This window comes from Sinocyclocheilus grahami, unplaced genomic scaffold (genome assembly GCF_001515645.1).
Source record: "Sinocyclocheilus grahami isolate Dianchi unplaced genomic scaffold, SAMN03320097.WGS_v1.1 scaffold512.1, whole genome shotgun sequence".
Lineage (NCBI taxonomy): Eukaryota > Metazoa > Chordata > Actinopteri > Cypriniformes > Cyprinidae > Sinocyclocheilus > Sinocyclocheilus grahami.
In genome coordinates this window covers 1,136,538-1,155,038 of record NW_015505691.1, presented here as the reverse complement: position 1 = coordinate 1,155,038, position 18,501 = coordinate 1,136,538, and the positions used below count along the sequence as shown (strand labels likewise).

Here is an 18,501-nt window from a genome sequence, read left to right as displayed (position 1 = left end):
TGAAGGGTGTTGATCAGTCACAGCGACGGAAGAAATGGAAGTGGTAGTCCGTAAATAAAACTTCTGCAAAGTTCAGATCGGTGTTACAATCTGCCAAACCCTGTGTGAAAAGAACACATAAATACTGACAGCATATGGCCAAAAGATGTAAGTCATGCTGCTAGTCACACCATCATTGCTATAGACACATTTACTTTGGCAGTACCATAGACAGAAGTACAGTCTGTCCAATATTTCATATTGTTAAAGTCATAGATAATCTTTGGTTTTTAAAAGCCCTGTGTTTTGGTCCACTGAAGATATATTCTTTCTTGTTTCATTGGCTAAATGACTTGCACTCAAGAACACAACATTACAACACACTGGGCTTCATTCATGAAACAAGAGCAGAATGACTTTTTGTGTAAATCATTCTGGTGAATCGACTTTCTGAAATTATTAAGAATATACATATTCATATAGGCATTATGCATTATGAAATGTTTTATGAATTGTTATGACTTTGTCTGAAGACGAGTAATATTGAAAGAATATGTAATCAATATTTTGTCATGTTTGATCATTAATTGGTTGTATTCATTTTATCTTACTTAGTTAGTCTTTCTTTGAGTGTTCAGTACAACGAGTTTAAGTGTAAGACGTGTATCCTTATGTGCCCTTTTGTACTTTAGTTCTCTGGTCTTACTCGGAACATGTATCAAAGTTTGCAAATGTGTTAAAACCTCTTTGAGCTGTCCTCGCCTAAGGATGCAGATGTCTAGCTTATTTTAGGTCCAAAGGTGTGAAAAACACCAATGCTTTGTATATTTAAAGGGGTTATATGATGCAGTTTAAAAATAACATTATTTTGTGTATTTGGTGTAATGAAATGTTTATGCGGTTTAAAGTTCAAAAAACACATTATTTTCCACATACAGTACATTATTGTTTCTCCTCTATCCCCCGCCTTTTTGAAACGCGTTGATTTTTACAAAACTCATCGGTCTGAAAAGCGAGGTGTGCTGTGATTGGCCAGCTATCCAGTGCGTTGTGATTGGCCGAATACCTCAAGTGTGTGACGGAAATGTTACGCCCCTCACCACATTGTTGATGCCGTGTCCGGCCGGAGCGACGAGACAAAAACATTAAAACCCAGTACAAACGAGGCATTTGTTGCATCCAGTGGGGACATAATTACTGATTATAATGACTTATGCTGTCTTTTTATGCATTGCGTTGCATCGCGCTGCGTAAACATAAAACCCTGTCTGCATTTGTGATCGGAGAAATGACAAACAACAAGTGCTACTCTACACTGCCCAAAACTCGTGTTGTAATCGTCAGTGGCAAATCCTTTAAATGAAAACGTACTCACAGACTGTGAGTCTGAACGGCCGGCATTGTAGTCTACTCTCCCAGGATCAGGAAACAGTCCTCCATAAAATGTGCTGCACACATCTGGATATTTGGGTTAAACTGTTCTGGAACAGTGTTGTAAATACAACTTAACAACTGATTTGTAGTCGTGTCCTCTCTTGGAAGACCAAACAAAGTAGTTTCGCTTTCACAACGATAAACACGGCAGCCTAGCGCTGAGGCCGGGCTAGAGTGAGCAGAGATGGCGGGGTCAAGAATGTGACGACCCCGGGCTGGACTCCGCTTCGTCCACGGTGAAAGCCGATCTGGCGATCCACAGCACTATGTTGATGTATTTCCTCAGCGACCAGCACAGATCAGCTCCAGGCATGACGAAGCGGATATCGTCCTCTTTTGGAAGACCAAACAAAGTAGTTTCGCTTTCACAACGAAGCACACAGCGTCTTCACGACATGGCAGCAGCGGCAACAACACTACAGTGAGAATAAAAGTTACACCTTTCTTTGCGTGAACATTTGGGTGGCGTTATGCAAATCTTCCCACATAGTGATGTAGACATGTGGGGGCGTGTTAGAACAAGCTGTTTGGATTCGAGACTTTAGTCTTTGCAACTTTACAGATCTTCTTTATGCACCAAGAGCTTGTAACACTCCAAAGAGAAAGGAAAAATTGAAATCGCATCATATGACCCCTTTAAAGTCACGATCTGTGAGGTCATGGCTGGCCCTTGGAACATGGTGTGTTCAGATAAGCACAAAAGAGGAACTTACCCCTTTGCTAATCTGATCTTATTAAGGTATAAAACTGTATAAACGGCACCCTTCCTCAGCGCTCTCTATCATTCACTCTCTGACTTCTACTTCTTCTTTTGGGGTGCCCCTAGATTTGGTTTAAAGTTTACTCTTCTCAGACTTAGACCTTTAATGATAAATTTATAAATTTGATCAAACCAATAATTTAACTCCTTTTATTTGTAATTTGATTGGATTGAATATGATTATTAAAATGTAATGTTTCAGCTTCAAGTTGTGATTTTCCATATTGCTTATTTGCATTTCTGAAAACTTTTGAATAAATCTATAATTTTCTCAAACCCTCCCGTCTGACGTGGATCTGACTTTTGCATCACATTCATTAAGCTATTCTGATGTAAATCACTATGTAATATAATAATATTTCACAAGTTTGTTTGCCCATATAGCTAGGTAATCTTTAATATATTGAGGTTAAACTTATTTGGCTTGCTGTTCAAAGTGGAGGGGCTCAGGGAAGCGGCTTCAACTCGAGCTCTGATAAACCCCCAGGGTCTACTAGTGCTTGGACGATAACTATGATACTTAAAGAGCAGGTCATATGGTATTTTAAAGTGTCCTAATATTGTGTTGGACTTTAAATGCATCTAAGGTCAGAAAACATTGTAATTTTCTCAGAATATACATTTAACATTAGTCATTTGCCAATGATTTCTAAACGATTCGTTCCAAGCAAGTTCGGAGCAAACCCCTCTCTAACATAAGCCTACTCTGCTCTGATTGGTCAGCTGGCCAAGACTGTTGTTGATTGGCACAGAGAGGAGTCCTTGAGCAAGTTAGCGAGCGCTACCATTGACAAAGCACCTTTGCATCAAACAATAATATAGTGCTCCAATCCGTTAATAATGACATAAAATACAAAAGACGCTCTGTCTTAACTTTTAATCAGAACGCAGAACAGCTGTATCACAGGCGCACCAGCCTAACAAACTCACTCGTCTCTCCCGCATTAACCCTATAACTGCCGGTGCAGAAAAATAAACAGCAATTTCACTATGATTATAAAGTCTGTGTGCTACACTACATTCTTTATTATTAAACGAAGTAATTAGAACAACAGTCTACATTAATCGACACATTCTTAGGAAATAGTGGGTTCACAGCGAATTATCAGAACTACTTCAGTAAGACAGTAATATCTGCTTTACCTGGAAACCTAAAGCTGCACTAGGTGTACATCACATATTAGCACAAAAACTTGATATTTTGAGCACTCAGTTGAAAATGTACACATAACGTATCAATCTTACTTACAGGTTGTGCTTCGGAGAGCTTGTTAGTCCAAATTAAGAAGATAGAAGAAGCCAACCAAGATAAAAGCCAAGATTAGAGAAGCAGTCCTTGGTAAAATGACATGCACACAACAAAAGGTTGGAATTGTATTTCTGTGGTATCCTTGAACACAGCGTCTTCTCAACATGATGTAAACACACTAACTAGCGGAAGTGTTTGTGGGCAGGTCAGACTCTGTATTTCGCGGGCAGGCGGGGATTATGCAAATGTGTTACCCAGTGACGTATAAATATGACGACTCGTTAAGGCGATTCAGAATCGACTCTCTCTTTTGAGACACTATCTTTATTTATAATGCACTTTTTTGATTAACAACTTTGCAGATTGTTTTCATTTAAGGATAGCTAAGTTATAAACTGCATAAGAGATATTTTTCAAAAACCCATATGACCTGCTCCTTAAATTAATGGAGATGGAAGGATGCCGAACAGCTGATGACGGTGCGAGGCGAATGATGTTTGTGTTTTCCAGCAGTTAACTGAAAGATTAGATGGTTTCAGTCCTCCAAAATTGCGTTAATTAATTTTGTATCATAAATAAATGAATTAGTTAACCATTAGCAAAATGTGAAAATAAATTTCATTGATAAAAATCAATGAATAATTCCTTTTGATTATGCATTCTATTAGCAGGCAGTTAGGAACAGCAGTAGGGTCTGCTATCTGTACACTTTCAATGAAATAATCTTCTTTATTCATATGGCCAATTAGTCGCTTCTGCATTTATACAATATACAGCATCTAAACCAGATAAGGGTGTCCAAAGATCCCACAATATTTATGTACATGTAATTCATGGACAGGGACTATGCTAAAAGTAAATGCGTGTGCACACACACACACACAGTTTTTTTTATGATGCATTTGTGAATCCAGGGGCAGAGTTCTAAAAAATGTAAACTGAATTTACTCATATATTAACAAAAGTTTCATGAATGAGGCCCACTGAACGGACTGTACTTATGTCTACTCACAACCTCATTTTCATTCATGTCATATGTTTTCTACTCTAAGTAAAGTCTTCATTTAAAGACAGCTTACATTCACAGATTAACACACAAACACATAAAGATACACTCACAGCAACAGAAGAGCGGAAATGGTAAGATGCACGATAGTGATTTGCCACCGCCAGTGTCCATTTATGTATGTAGCCCTGTAGAAAAGGAAAAGACTTCAAACTAATGTATGATATCAAAAACTGGTAACATTAGAATACTGTTCCATCATTAATGAATAAATACACAGGAACAAGTTAATAATGCACTATTAACATTGTAGTAACTACTACTACAACCTAACAAGAAACTCTGATTAATGATTTAGTAAGTAATAGTGCCTAGTTCAAACTGGTAGTTCACTATTAGCTAATCAATAACTACTATTTTTTTTATATATCCTGGAGAACGCCTAAGAACTACTGTATACAGGTTCATAATTAATGTGAATTATGCATAATTAATCATTAATTCTCAAGTGAAGGTGGTAACCTACTAGTAATGACTCAAGTATTACCAAATTCTTCTGAAGAAACTACTAATTATTTGGATCAGTATTCTAAAGTGAAGATCACGGTAACCCATTAGTAATGATTTAAGTGTTACCAAATCTAGCAAAATGAATTACTAACCAGGACCTTACAAAAACTTCAAAAGTTTACAATGACTTCAGTAATTACTAGCGAGTTATCACAATCTTCACTTTAGAATACTGGTCCAAAAAATGTGTAATTCATTTAGAAGGATGTAGTAACACCTGACTAATTACTATCCAATACTTTACAAAACCCTTAAAAGCTTACAATGATTTCAGTCATTACTAGGGGAGTTATCATGATCTTCAAATAATTAATAATTCCCTCTGAAGAATTTGGTAATACTTGAGTCATTACTAGTAGGTTACTACCTTCACTTTAGAATTAATTATACATTATGTATTATTTATATTAATTATGAACCTGTATACAGTAGTTTTTAGGGTTACACTTTATTTCGATAGTCCACTTTAGACATTCTACTAACTATAAGTACCTTTGTAACTACATGTCAACTACATGTCAACTAATTCTCATTAATTTGCAACTACATGTCTACTAACTCTCAGAGTAGACTGTTAGGGTAGGTTTAGGGTTAGTAGAATAAGTTGACAAAGAAAGTATTAGAAGATATTACGCACACAGTCTACTAATACGCTACTAACTGCTAGTTGACATGTAGTTGCAAAGTTACTTACTGTTAATAGAATGTCTAAAGTGGACTATTGAAATAAAGTGTTACCGTTTTTAGTAGTTCTTGGGGAGGTATGAAAAAATAGTAGTTACTGATTAGCTAATAGTAAACTACCACCTTTGACTAAACACTATTACTTACTAATTCATTAATCAGAGTTTATTGTTAGATACTAGTAGTTACTAGAGTGCTAATATTGCGTTACTCATGTGTTCTTGTGTAGTTATTCAGTAATGATGGAACAGAATTCTAAAGTGTTACCCAAAAACCATTTTACTAAAAATGAAATTTTACCTAGGCCATGTACACACTGCAGATAAATGTGGCCGTCAGATCACCTTTTAATGCTTAATCCTGTGCTATACACATACCGTTCAGTAATTTTACATGAGTGACAACTGCATTCTACAACCAAATTAACTCCCAAACAATGTACAGAAATTCTATGCAGTTTGTCCGTAACTGAACAACTAGTTGTTAATGATGTATTGGTTGCCAGGTTGTCACTCCTGAAACTTTACAATGTGTATGTGGCCTTAATGCATTACCTTTTTTAGCCTAACTGTTAATCGCATTCTTTGAATTATCCATAATTTTCATGAACTGCCCTAAAATGAATATCCTATCAAATTAAAGTTTGAATAGTCTACAACGAATACATTTTGTTAAACAATAAACATGTCAGCAATAAATCTGTCAATAAAGCTCACTTAACTTATCAAATTATTATTATAAAACAATTACTCTAAATATATTAGGCATTTAAATTATTATGAATATATAATTTAATATAATTACTACATTTATTATGAAAGGTGTTTCTAATGCATGTTGCTTTTAGAGTGTAAGTGATAAGTACCTGTGTGTTGAGAGCAGTGTTTGACTCTGGGCCATTGTAGTCAAGTACTGAAGAGCACTGCTCACTCTCATCATTTGAGCACAGGCGAATCACCAACAACTCAGTTGTGCTGCTCAGGTGTAAGAAAAACACTCATTCATATCAATGATGATGTGATCCACATATGCAGACACTGTTTTTCCACAACTTTTATAAAAGTAAACAATACTTTCTGTCTGTTTATTATATATGAGCAATATTACACAAGCAGGACTGCAATATGGCTCTATATCAGCACAGAGCAATTCGGCCATCAGCACAAAGCCACAGTTCTTCATATCACTTGTATTTTCACCAGCTAAAAAAAGTGGTTTTAAGTCAGTTATTTCTATCTTTTGCTGTAGTGTGTAATAGGAAATATCAATTTACATGACCAAACATTCATTTTGCCATTAATGTGGCAACGTCTCCAAGATGCTTCAAGAGACCTACCTGCAAAGTTACCTGAAAAAGCAGCTTTAAACGCAAAGGATGGTCACACAAAATGTGGATTTAATTTAGTTAATTGAAGTTAATTGATAAAGAAAATCTATTTATGACATTATTTTTGACAGCATCCTCATTTTACAGCATTTTTACACAAATGCCTAAAACTTTTAACACTACTGTAGCTTTGCAGGTAGGTTTCTTGAAGCATCTTGGATACGTTGCCACAGTTCTTCTGGATTTAGTCTGTCTCAGTTTGTTCTGTTTCTTCATGTCATTCCAGACAGACTGGATGATGGTGAGATCAGATCTCTGTGTGGAGCACTGGCTGTCGTCAGACTCCATGTGCAAACAAAAATCTCACTGGATTAGTACAAATAATGGCAAAATGTTTGGAAATGTAAACTGATATTTCCTACTGACACACTACAGCAAAAGATAGAAATAACTGACTTAAAACCATTTTTCAGCTGGTGAAAATACACCAGCTGAATTTTTTTTTTATGAGAAAGTAAAAATGCAGAAAGTTTCCTGTGATGGGTTGGTGTAGGGCGATAGAAAATACGGTTTGTACAGTATAAAAAACGTTACGCCTATGGAGAGTCCCTACAAGGATCGCTAACCAGACTGTGTGTGTGTGTGTGTGTGTGTGTGTGTGAAATTTGATCAGTTTATGTCTCAATTGTTAAATATTTTTTGTATGTGAAATAAAAGCAGCTGAATGTGAAATGGTGTTTTATATATTAGTTTACATGTACACTATCCAGCCAACCATTTTTCAAACTCCTACCCAGCGTCTAAGCAGGGAAACACCCTGGTTCGGCTATAAATGGCACCCTGGCACTCTTCATAGGTAACACTTTAGAATACTCTTACATTCATTAATGAATAACTACATAGGAACACATGAGTAACGCAATATTAGCATTCTTGTAACTACTATTAACTAACAAGAAACTCTGATTAATAAATTAGTAAGTAATAGTGCTTAGTCGAATGTGGTAGATCACTATTAGCTAATCAGTAACAACTATTTTTTCATACCTGTAAGAACTACTGTATACAGGTTCATAACTCATAATGTATAATTAATTTTAAAGTGAAGGTCATGGTAACCCACTGGTAATGACTCAAGTATTATCAAATCCTTCAGAAGAAATTACTAATTATTTGGATCAGTATTCTAAAGAGAATAACATGATAGATAACTCTCTAGTAAAACTGAAATCATTGTAAGCTTTTGAGGGTTTTGTAAAGTTATCATGCTTTTCACTTTAGAATACTGATCTAAATAATTAGTAATTATTCATGTAAATTAGTAATCCCTTCTGAAGGGATACTTGAGTCATTATTAGTGGGTTACCGTGATCTTCACTTTAGAATTAATTATACATTTTGCATTATTCACTTTAATTATGAAACTGTATATAGCAGGTCTTAATAGTTCTCTGGGAGATATGAAAAAATTGTTTTTCTAGTAGTAGTCTAATAGTTTTAGACTTGCAACTGAGCGCTATTACTTACTAATTTGTTCATCGTTAATTCTTGTTAGTTAATAGCAGTTGCTAGAATGTTAAAAGTGCATTAGTCATTTGTTCTTGTGTAGTTTTTATGTCATTAATGGTGGAACAGTATTCTAAAGTGTTATTTATATATGTAATTACTCTTATTACCCTCAATATTAACATATACTGAACAAAATTATAAACGCAATGCTTTTTTGTTTTTGCCCCCATTTTTCATGAGCTGAACTCAAAGATCTAAGACTTTATCTATTTCTAAGATAAAGATCTAAGGCCTATTTCTCTCAAATATTGTTCACAAATCTGTCTTAAATCTGTGTTAGTGAGCACTTCTCCTTTGCCGAGATAATCCATCTACCTCACAGGTGTGGCATATCAAGATGCTGATTAGACAGCATGATTATTGCACAGGTGTGCCTTAGGCTGGCCACAATAAAAGGCCACTCTAAAATGTGCAGTTTTACTGTATTGGGGGGTCCGGGGGGGTCCGAAAACCAGTCAGTATCTGGTGTGACCACCATTTGCCTCACGCAGTGCAACACATCTCCTTCGTGTAGAGTTGATCAGGTTGTTGATTGTGGCCTGTGGAATGTTGGTCCACTCCTCTTCAATGGCTGTGCGAAGTTGCTGGATATTGGCAGGAACTGGAACACGCTGTCGTATACGCCGATCCAGAGCATCCCAAACATGCTCAATGGGTGACATGTCCGGTGAGTATGCTGGCCATGCAAGAACTGGGATGTTTTCAGCTTCCAGGAATTGTGTACAGATCCTTGCAACATGGGGCCGTGCATTATCATGCTGCAACATGAGGTGATGGTCGTGGGTGAATGGCACAACAATGGGCATCAGGATCTCTGTGCATTCTAAATGCCATCAATAAAAAGATTTGTGAACAATATTTGAGAGAAATAGGCCTTTTGTGTACATAGAAAAAGTCTTAGATCTTCGAGTTCAGCTCATGAAAAATTGGGGCAAAAACAAAAGTGTTGCGCTTATAATTTTGTTCAGTGTATAATCCTATACATGTATTATCTTTATTTGTTTAATAATTTGATTAAATTGATTGTTCACATTTATTGGTCTAGCCCTGCTAAACATGATATTAAAGGAATAGTTCACCCCCCCCAAAAAAAACTGTCATAATTTACTCACCCTCACACCAAACTCTTAAAAATCTTCCCTTCTTCAACAGCTCTCAAATGTCATTCTCAAACTGGCTCATCTCTGGTCATACAAATTTGAGAACCAATGCTGTTTAATGTCAAACCTGGTCCAAAGGAACCAGGAACAAAATAATTTGGTTCATATAAATTCAGAAGACTTGAAATATAGCACACAAGTCATTCACTGCTGCTTTGATACTGTTATGACTGGTTTATGCAGACTGAGAGGTGTGGTCACTATAAACTGTTAAACTGGAAAAGAGCATTATGAACATTCTTCAGAACAGCTCAATTTGAGTTCCACAGGAAAAACAACAGCATACAAGTTTGGAACAGCATGAGAGTGTGTAAAAGATGACAGAATTTTATTTTGGGTGAACTCTTCCTATTAAAGTGTTTGTTTAAAGCTGTTCTGCGCTGTGGCTTTGTTCCATTACTTAAACTCAATGAGCATAAAATTTAACTTTTATGAAACCTGGATGCAGTATAATGAAGACTATGTGCAATATCAACAATCTTGCACTCACGTCATTTGGAGGGTTATGGGCATGTTGGGTGGGATGTGTTTACTGAGTGGGATGAGGTAGGTGTAGTTTCCTTTCCTATAAAACACATATAGAGCAATAAGTAAAATACTAATTTATTATCATTTAAAAAATGTTATGACTTTAGTGCTGTAAGTCAAGAACTCCCCAAGTGCAATAAATGGAGACAGAGACGTTATGTCGATGACGACATTAGGGGTCTTACTTGGGAGCCCGAATCCTCTCTGACTAAGAGAAAACGCCAATGAAATTTGGCTAGTGGATTTTGTGGGCCCTCACCCCCAGGGAGCACGGATCGCCTTGGGATTGGTTCGCCAAGGCGCTGGCATCCACTATCCCGTGGGCCAACCTCTGCTTGGAGGCAGCCTTCCCTTTCTGCTGACCACCGTAGCAGACACAGAGCTGCTCAGAGATTCTGAAGCTCCGGGTGCGGTCCACGTTTATGCGCAGCGCTCTTACGGGACACAGCAACTCAGAGGGCAGTGCTTGCAGGTTCACCACCTGATCGTGAAAAGGCGTGGTGTGATCCTTGGGCACGTATCCAGGCCAGGGTCTCAGGACAACGTGTAAGTAGGCCGGCCCGAACACAAGGCACTCCTCGCGCACCGAAAATGCTTGGAGGTCTCCGACCCTCTTGATGGAAGTGAGAGCAGTCAGGAGTGCTGTCTTAGCAGACAGGAATTAAGCTCAACTGAGTCTAGCGGCTCAAAGGGATCCCTCTGAAGGCCAGCCAGGACGGTAGAGAGATCCCAGGAGGGCACCAGGGGTGGCCTAGGAGGATTTAACCTTCTGGCACCCCTCAGGAACCTGACGATGAGACTGTACTTTCCCAGGGACCGGCCGTCCACTGCATCGTGATGTGCTGCGATAGCAGCCACATACAGTTTCAAGGAGGAGGGTGACAGCCTACGCTCCAACCTTCCTTGCAGGAAAGAAAGCACTACTCCAATCGTGCATCTTCTCGGCGAGAAGAACACCAGATCGCGAATAGACTCCACTTCAAGGCAAAAGCTTGCTTAGAGAGGGCTCTGGCCTGAGTGACAGTGTCTTCCACCAACAGTGGGAGATCACTTAGGTCTGCCGCATCCCGTGATCTGGACGCGGGTGCCAAAGGTGCCGAGCCTCTGAGAAAGAAGGTCCTTCCTCAGAGGAATGCGCCAGGGAGGGGCTGTCACAAGAAGCATGAGTTCCGAAAACCAGGTCCGGGTGGGCCAATACGGCGTAACCAGCAGGACCTGTTCCTCATCCTCCCTGACCTAGCACAGTGTCTGTGCGATAAGGCTCACTGGGGGAAACGCATACTTGCGTAAAGCCAGAGACCAGCTGTGTGCCAGTGTGTCCATGCCGAGAGGGGCCTCGGTCAGTGAGTAATACAGCTGGCAGTGGGAGGACTCGTGGGAGGCAAACAGCGCATCGGCTGCACGATAGAGCTCAACCCGGGATGTGGATGGCATGCAGAGGAGGAGATGGCGGGCGAGTTGTGACATGGGATGTGATCGTAGACAACCCTGCCAGTTGATGTACGAAACGGTCGAAGTGTTGTCCGTGAGGACCAACACGTGCTTGCCAAGCAGCAGCGGCCGGAACCGCCGCAAGGCTAGTAGCACTATCAGCAACTCAAGGCAGTTGATGTGCCAAAAAAGTCGAGGCACTGTCCAGAACCTGAGGCTGCCTGCCCGTTGCATGTAGCGCACCAGCCCGCACTGGAGGCATCTGTCGTGACAACGACATGCCGAGATACTTGTTCTCAGGGCACTCCGGCCGGTAGAAAGACAAGGTCTATCCAGGGGCTGAATGAGTGGCAACAAGTTGGCGGGATGGTCACGCGAACTGTACCATGGCGCCACGCCCATCTCGGGACTCGGGGGTGTAACCAGTGCTGAAGTGGTCTCATATGCAACAATCCGAGTGGCATGACTGCGGCTGCAGATGCCATATGCCTGACAGCCATGCCCGACCCTCGAATGCAAACCGTAGGAACAGCCTGTGTCGAGGAAGAATCGAGACATGAAAGTCAACGTCCTTCAGGTCGACAGCTGCAAACCAGTCTTGGGGCTGGATGCATCTGATGATGCACTTCTGCGTCAACATCTTGAACGGAAGCTTGTGAAGGGCCCGATTCAAGACACTCAGATCCAGGACTGCCTTTGTTGGGCACAATGAAGTAAGGGCGAGCCACGCTCCCAAACTCCATGAGAGTGGCACCAAAGGGACAATCGACATACCCACAGTGATGCAGAAAGTACCGCGTTCTGGCCCATCACGGCAGGACCTTTTCCCCAGAGGGATTGGCTGGAGATGCGTGGGAAGGTATTGTGTCCCCGAACCGCAATCTGTTGGCCGCTGGCGAGAGGGGGCGTCGTGGGTGAGAGTGAGGAGGCAGTGCATCTCTCACTGTCAACCCACGAGCCTGATGGCCTGGAGGAAATGGAAACTGTCCTTTCTTTGAGAATGTGGTTACTGCTGGCCCTTGGCCAACAGCGGAACAGAACACAGCAAAGATTCTCCACCCGGCCCTTCTCCGGGGGAAGGAGTGGCGCTGTTCTCACCATCTCTGGAAGAGAAGCAGTTCCCCGCATCTCCGGGCTGTCCATGTCAGGGCCGCCTCATGCCTCGTCGCCTTCTTGGGGGACTTAGGGGCCAGCTGGGACATGGGGGTGGGGTGCCTCGCTCCTGCACGAGGCTCGACATGGTCTCAGCACAGAACTGCTGGCAGAGTCCTCGACAGGGTCGCCGAATAACCCAGCATGGGAGATGGGAGCGTCAAGAAAGCGCACTTTGTCGACGTCACTCATCTCAGCAAGGCTGAGCCATAGATGGCGCTCTTGGACCACTAACGTGGACATCGCCTTTCCGAGGGACCGCGCTGTGACTTTCGTCGCCCGGGGGGTGAAGTCAGTCGCCGAGCACAGTCCCTGCATCAACCTCGGGTCGGTACTACCCTCATGCATTCGTTTTAGTGCCTTGGCTTGGTGTACTTGCAGGATTGCCATGGCATGCAGGGCAGAGGCGGCTTGGCCCGCAGGACTGCAAGCTTTGGCAGTGAGAGCCGCTGTCAGCTTACAGGCTTTGGACGGGAGACGAGGACGATTCTTCCAAGTGGCAGTGTTTTGTGGGCACAGGTGCATCGCAACCGCACTCTCCCCCTTGGGAATGTCAACATACCCCTTAGCCGCCCCACCATCGAGGGTAGTGAGGATGGAGGAGGCAGACGAGCGGCTTCCAACCGAAAAGGGGCCGTCCACGACTTCATCAACTCCTCATGCACCTCCAGGAAGAAAGGAACCAGGGCAGGGCGTTGTCGCAAGCCACGGCCCATGCCGAGAAACCAATCATCCTGCTGCGAGGGCTCGGGACTGGGAGGTATGCACGGCTCTATCCCGATGCTCACGGCGGCCCGGAAAAGCTTGGCCGTCTACTCTGGGTCCGATTCGTTGGTGGCAACAACACCCGAGGGGGGCAGCCCAGCCGAATCTTCATCCTCAGAGGACGACAGCCCATCCCCCGATGCTGCTATTGATATCTGATCCTCTATTCTTTGTCGTCTAATTTTTATCTTAAAATCAATTTTATACACCATCCTTTTTCAGTTTTATAACGTGTGAATATATCCCCTATCGTATTCTACAACAAAAACAATCAGAGCGCTTTGTTAGCACTAGTTCTATTTTTGACTTGCGATATCGTTGACTTGATTGCAAAGATATTATTTAAACTGAACTGAGCTGGATGTTGACATCACTGAATTCAATGATGAACTGTCTTTAACTGAAAAATGAGTGTTTACTATTGTCATTTTGCATTATTGACACTATTTTCCTAATTAATGCTGTTCAGTTGCTTTGTCACAATCTGTATTGTTAAAAGCGCTATATAAATAAAGGTGACTTGACTTGACTTGACTATAGGCGCATCGAATTAAACGCTGGCCACACCATCAGACGGCACAGCAGAATCACTGGGGAGCCGCACAGAACAGCTGCTGTGGGAGGAGTGAAAGGTCTGCGGGGACTGGCCCGGTGGAGAGGCTCTCTCTGTAGCCCTCAGATCGCCCAGAGCACTAGCTGATGGTTCTCTGCTCGTGGCAGAGAAGCCAGCATGGGTAATGACAGAGGGAGCCCCTCCCGTCCCCGTGAGAAGAGAGAGGCGCAATTGCAGTGCTGGCATGGTTATACGCTCACAGTGAACGCATAAACCATCCACGAATGCAGCTTCAGCGAGCAGGATGCCCAGACACTGAAGACATCGATCGTGGCTGTCGACAGAGGATAGGAAATGACCACAACCAAGAGGACACGGATAGAACAGCATCTTTAAAAAGACGTGAGCCATCCGCGATCATAAACTGCTCTTTTATATGAAGCACCCATGGGAATCGCTGAATTAACAGCGATGCGGCTGATTGTGCCGTAACGCCACCCAGAACAGCCTCTTCTTCCAGCAGCAGAGAGAATTAGCCTGGTGAATCTCAAACTGTGTTCATTCACTCGGCTCTGAAGCAAAAATCTGATGAGTGGATGCACCTGTCGCCTATTTATACCCATATGCACAGGGAGTGTCTCAGCATGCAAAATCCACCAGCCAAATTTCATTGCCATTTTCTCTTAATCAGAGAGGATTCGGGCTCCCAAGTAAGACCCCTAATGTCATCATTGTCATAACTCGAAATGACCGACAGATAGGGAACATACAACTGCGAACACCATACTGAGTGAAAAAGCAAAAATGAGCTTCCTGTTGAATGTTTGTGTACATTGAAGATGTAAGTCTGATACCTACCCACAATTCTCCTGCTGACAGTACTGCATATCTATAACTTGTTGATTCTGCGTTACGAGGATGGACTGTATAGTTGTGTTTGTCCCTGTAAAGAAGACAAGAACAAAGACCTAAAGGTGTGAATCACTATTTTGGTCACAGCTACATTTATTCTGTTATTAGGAATAAGGAATGTTTCAACATAATGGATTTATCCTAAGGAGACGGTCACAAATATTCACAAACTAACATTTGTGCACCAAAACTACCCACACTGAGACCATTCTTTGGGAAAAATTTATAGAGGTAAATGAAAGGGGCAAGTAAATGAAAAGTAGCTTTTAGTTTTTTAACCTGGACTTGGCATTAACAGGCTTATTTATGAATGAATGAATGATGCATTTATATAGCACTTTATTGTTGTACACCCAAAGCGCTTTACAATCATGTGGGGGGGTCTCTCCTCAACCACCACCAGTGTGCAGCATCCACCTGGATGATGCGACGGCAGCCACAGGACAACAGCGCCAGTGCGCTCACCACACACCAGCTACAGGTGGAGAGGAGAGAAAGTCGTAGAGCCAATCAAGTGGTCGGTGATTATTAGGAGGCCATGATTGACAAAGGCCAGGGGGGCAATTTGGTCAGGACACCGGGGTTACACCCCTACTCTTTACGAGAAGTGCCATGGGATTTTTAATGACCACAGAGAGTCAGGACCTCGGTTTAACGTCTCATCCGAAAGACGGTGCTTTTTGACAGTATAGTGTCCCCATCACTATACTGGGGCGTTAGGACCCACACAGACCACAGGGTGAGCACCCCCTGCTGGCCTCACTAACACCTCTTCCAACAGCAACCTAGTTTTCCCAGGAGGTCTCCCATCCAGGTACTGACCAGGCTCAACCCTGCTTAGCTTCAGTGGGCGACCAGTCTTGGGCTGCAGGGTGATATGGCTGTTTCAAGGTGACATATCATGAAAATCTGACTTTTCCCGGTTTTAAGTGCTATAATCAGGTCCCCGGTGCATCTACCCACCAAGGAAACATGAAAAAGATGAACCCAGTAACTTTGTTTTGGTAAGCCTTTTTCTGCAAGCGTCTGAAAAAACGAACGCGTCTGATTTCGCTCTCCTAGTGACGTTGCAAAGGGATCTCATTATAATATTACCGCCCCTTAATCTTAAGTTTCCACCCACAGCGCCGTCATTGTGTTTTCGCAAGCGACAACGGTGTACCAGTTCTAATGTCATCGCGAAAGTTTAAGCAAAACATGCTATCTGTTCTGTCTTTGGCTGCACTGACTAGCCAGAACACTATTTAGAGTCCCAGCCCCAGAGGAGACAAGAGAGCAGTGGATTTATTGATTTATTTCCTGTATATTGCTACTGCCACACAGATCTAATATAAACATGCAATTTATTTCCCAGCTGTTTACCTTCACAGACATAACCAACTGTTTTTGTAACACGTGTGTATTCTTAACGTGTGTGAATGAGAACTTAGTTTAGTACTCGCATTCTGTGACAGCAGCTTTCTGTCCGTGTGCTTTGGATGTGTGCACTCAGAAAACCGTATATCAGAAATTTAAACTAATATGGTTTAAAACGCATAATTTCAGTGCGATAAACATGATAATCAGAACCAAAACAGATGTGTTAGCAGGTTCGAGCTGTAATGGTGCAGATCTTATTCTGGAAAAGGGGGCGGGGAGCAGCAGCTCATTTGCATTTAAAAAGACAGGCACCAAAAACAGCCTGTTTCTGCTTCCACTCAAAATAGGCATTTTCAAAATGATATAATAAATGATCTGTGGGGTATTTTGAGCTGAAACTTCACAGACTCATTCTGGGGACACCAGAGACTTATATTACATATTGTAAAAAGTGGCATAATATGTTTCCTTTAAGATTTAAGATCTGTCAACTTACAGTCAGTAGAATTTTTCACTGTGTCCAATAGTTTTTCTAACCACTTCTCTAAAAGGGAATAAATGAAAATGACATGAAGACAGCTACAAATATATAAAAAAGTATATTTGAAGACAGAAGACTGCCACCATGTCTCTGACCTTTCTGTGTTTTTCTCAGATTGGTGATTACATGTGACAGAGCATCAAAGGTGACAGTTGTGTCTGTGAGTTGGGTGTTATGATTATAAATTAAAGTTGAAGGACAGCAGTAGACCTCGTCTGAATAAAACACATTGGAGACATCAATGTCTGGAGGCCAGGGACGAGGAGAGGTGGTGGAGAACACTGCAAACAGTCAAAATGAAATTCACCATATAAAATAAACAATGAATATATTATACAGACTAACCAACTCACATGCAGTTTCTCTAAATGTCTACATACAGTACCTGTAGTCAATGCTGCTGTTGTGGAATAAGTTGGCATATCGTTGGTGTTGTTGAAACTGTACATGCCAAGAAACCAAAGTTAAACCTTACTCCAAATAACAGTCCATTAAGTAGCAGTAACAGTGATGTAACAAGCATGGCAAGTGATGTGATGTAACATGACTGAATCTGAGTCTGTGTACACCCAGTACATTTGGTCTGTACTGATACTGATCACTGAAGATGACATTGTACCTGTTATTGAAGTCCATGTCTTCTTGTAATGTCAACATATAAAGTGCAGTAATAGAAATGACACTGCAAAACAACAGAGAAAAAATGTCACACATATCAGTGCTGTCATGTTTATTGAAATACCAAGATCCAGTAGAACTACAAGTGGTCTCAAACTTCCCTCAATAGCTTAAATTTAAGAAATATTCCAGGTTAAATACAGCTGTCTGTTATTTTAGCTGTAAAAGTTTTTGTCTTTAAATCAACCATTTGAAATAAGAATGCATTTCTAGATTTACACTTTTTTGTTCAGTGTTACAAATTAAGGAACACGTTGATTATTTTCTGTGGTAATGACCAACAGAGCATTAATAAATTATATTTAACTGGGAACATTTCTTTAACTTGCAGGTTCTTAAGAATGGAGCACCGCACATGGCATTCAAGGAAAAAATTCCCACAACTTAATTTCTACCCTCATTTTAGGCTAATCGTGGCCACAATATAACTACGTTAAAATAAATTTTAAAATTAAATATCAAAATATGTTCCCCAGATGATTAATAACAGTTAATTAATGGTTTGTATTACAGTTTCCTAAATGTTATGTTTAAAATGCACGAGGCATTATCTTGTTAAATATGCAGAAATCTGAAAATTGGATAAACCAAGGGACAATTTGAGTTGAATTACTGAAATAAATGAACTTTTCCACGACATTCTAATTTATTGAGATGCACCTGTAAAAGAGGCAAACTGTCACCTTCAAATGTTCTATCTGACATATTATATCACATATTCTTATTCTGTGACAACGTATTTATTCACATTGTTATTTTTTTTTAAAGTTGTGCATTTTGAGGTATGCAAAAACTTTGAAGCTCAATATCTCAAAATGCAGATAGAACTTCTTAATTCTAAGGT

General features: G+C 41.0%; 1 protein-coding gene across 1 annotated transcript in view; it reads right to left on the bottom strand.

Annotated features, from left to right (window-relative positions):
* LOC107554744 (myelin regulatory factor-like protein) overlaps nt 1-18,501 on the bottom strand; it is a 36,667-nt gene continuing 18,166 nt past the window's right edge. Inside the window, exons 17-25 of the mRNA XM_016237337.1 lie at nt 17,599-17,661; nt 17,365-17,420; nt 17,063-17,260; nt 16,935-16,982; nt 15,026-15,110; nt 10,229-10,303; nt 6,548-6,656; nt 4,542-4,616; nt 1-100 (exon numbers count right to left, since the gene is read on the bottom strand). Of these exons, the coding sequence (XP_016092823.1) occupies nt 14-100; nt 4,542-4,616; nt 6,548-6,656; nt 10,229-10,303; nt 15,026-15,110; nt 16,935-16,982; nt 17,063-17,260; nt 17,365-17,420; nt 17,599-17,661 (796 nt within the window). The 3' untranslated portion in view covers nt 1-13. The remainder of the gene's footprint in view (nt 101-4,541; nt 4,617-6,547; nt 6,657-10,228; nt 10,304-15,025; nt 15,111-16,934; nt 16,983-17,062; nt 17,261-17,364; nt 17,421-17,598; nt 17,662-18,501) is intronic.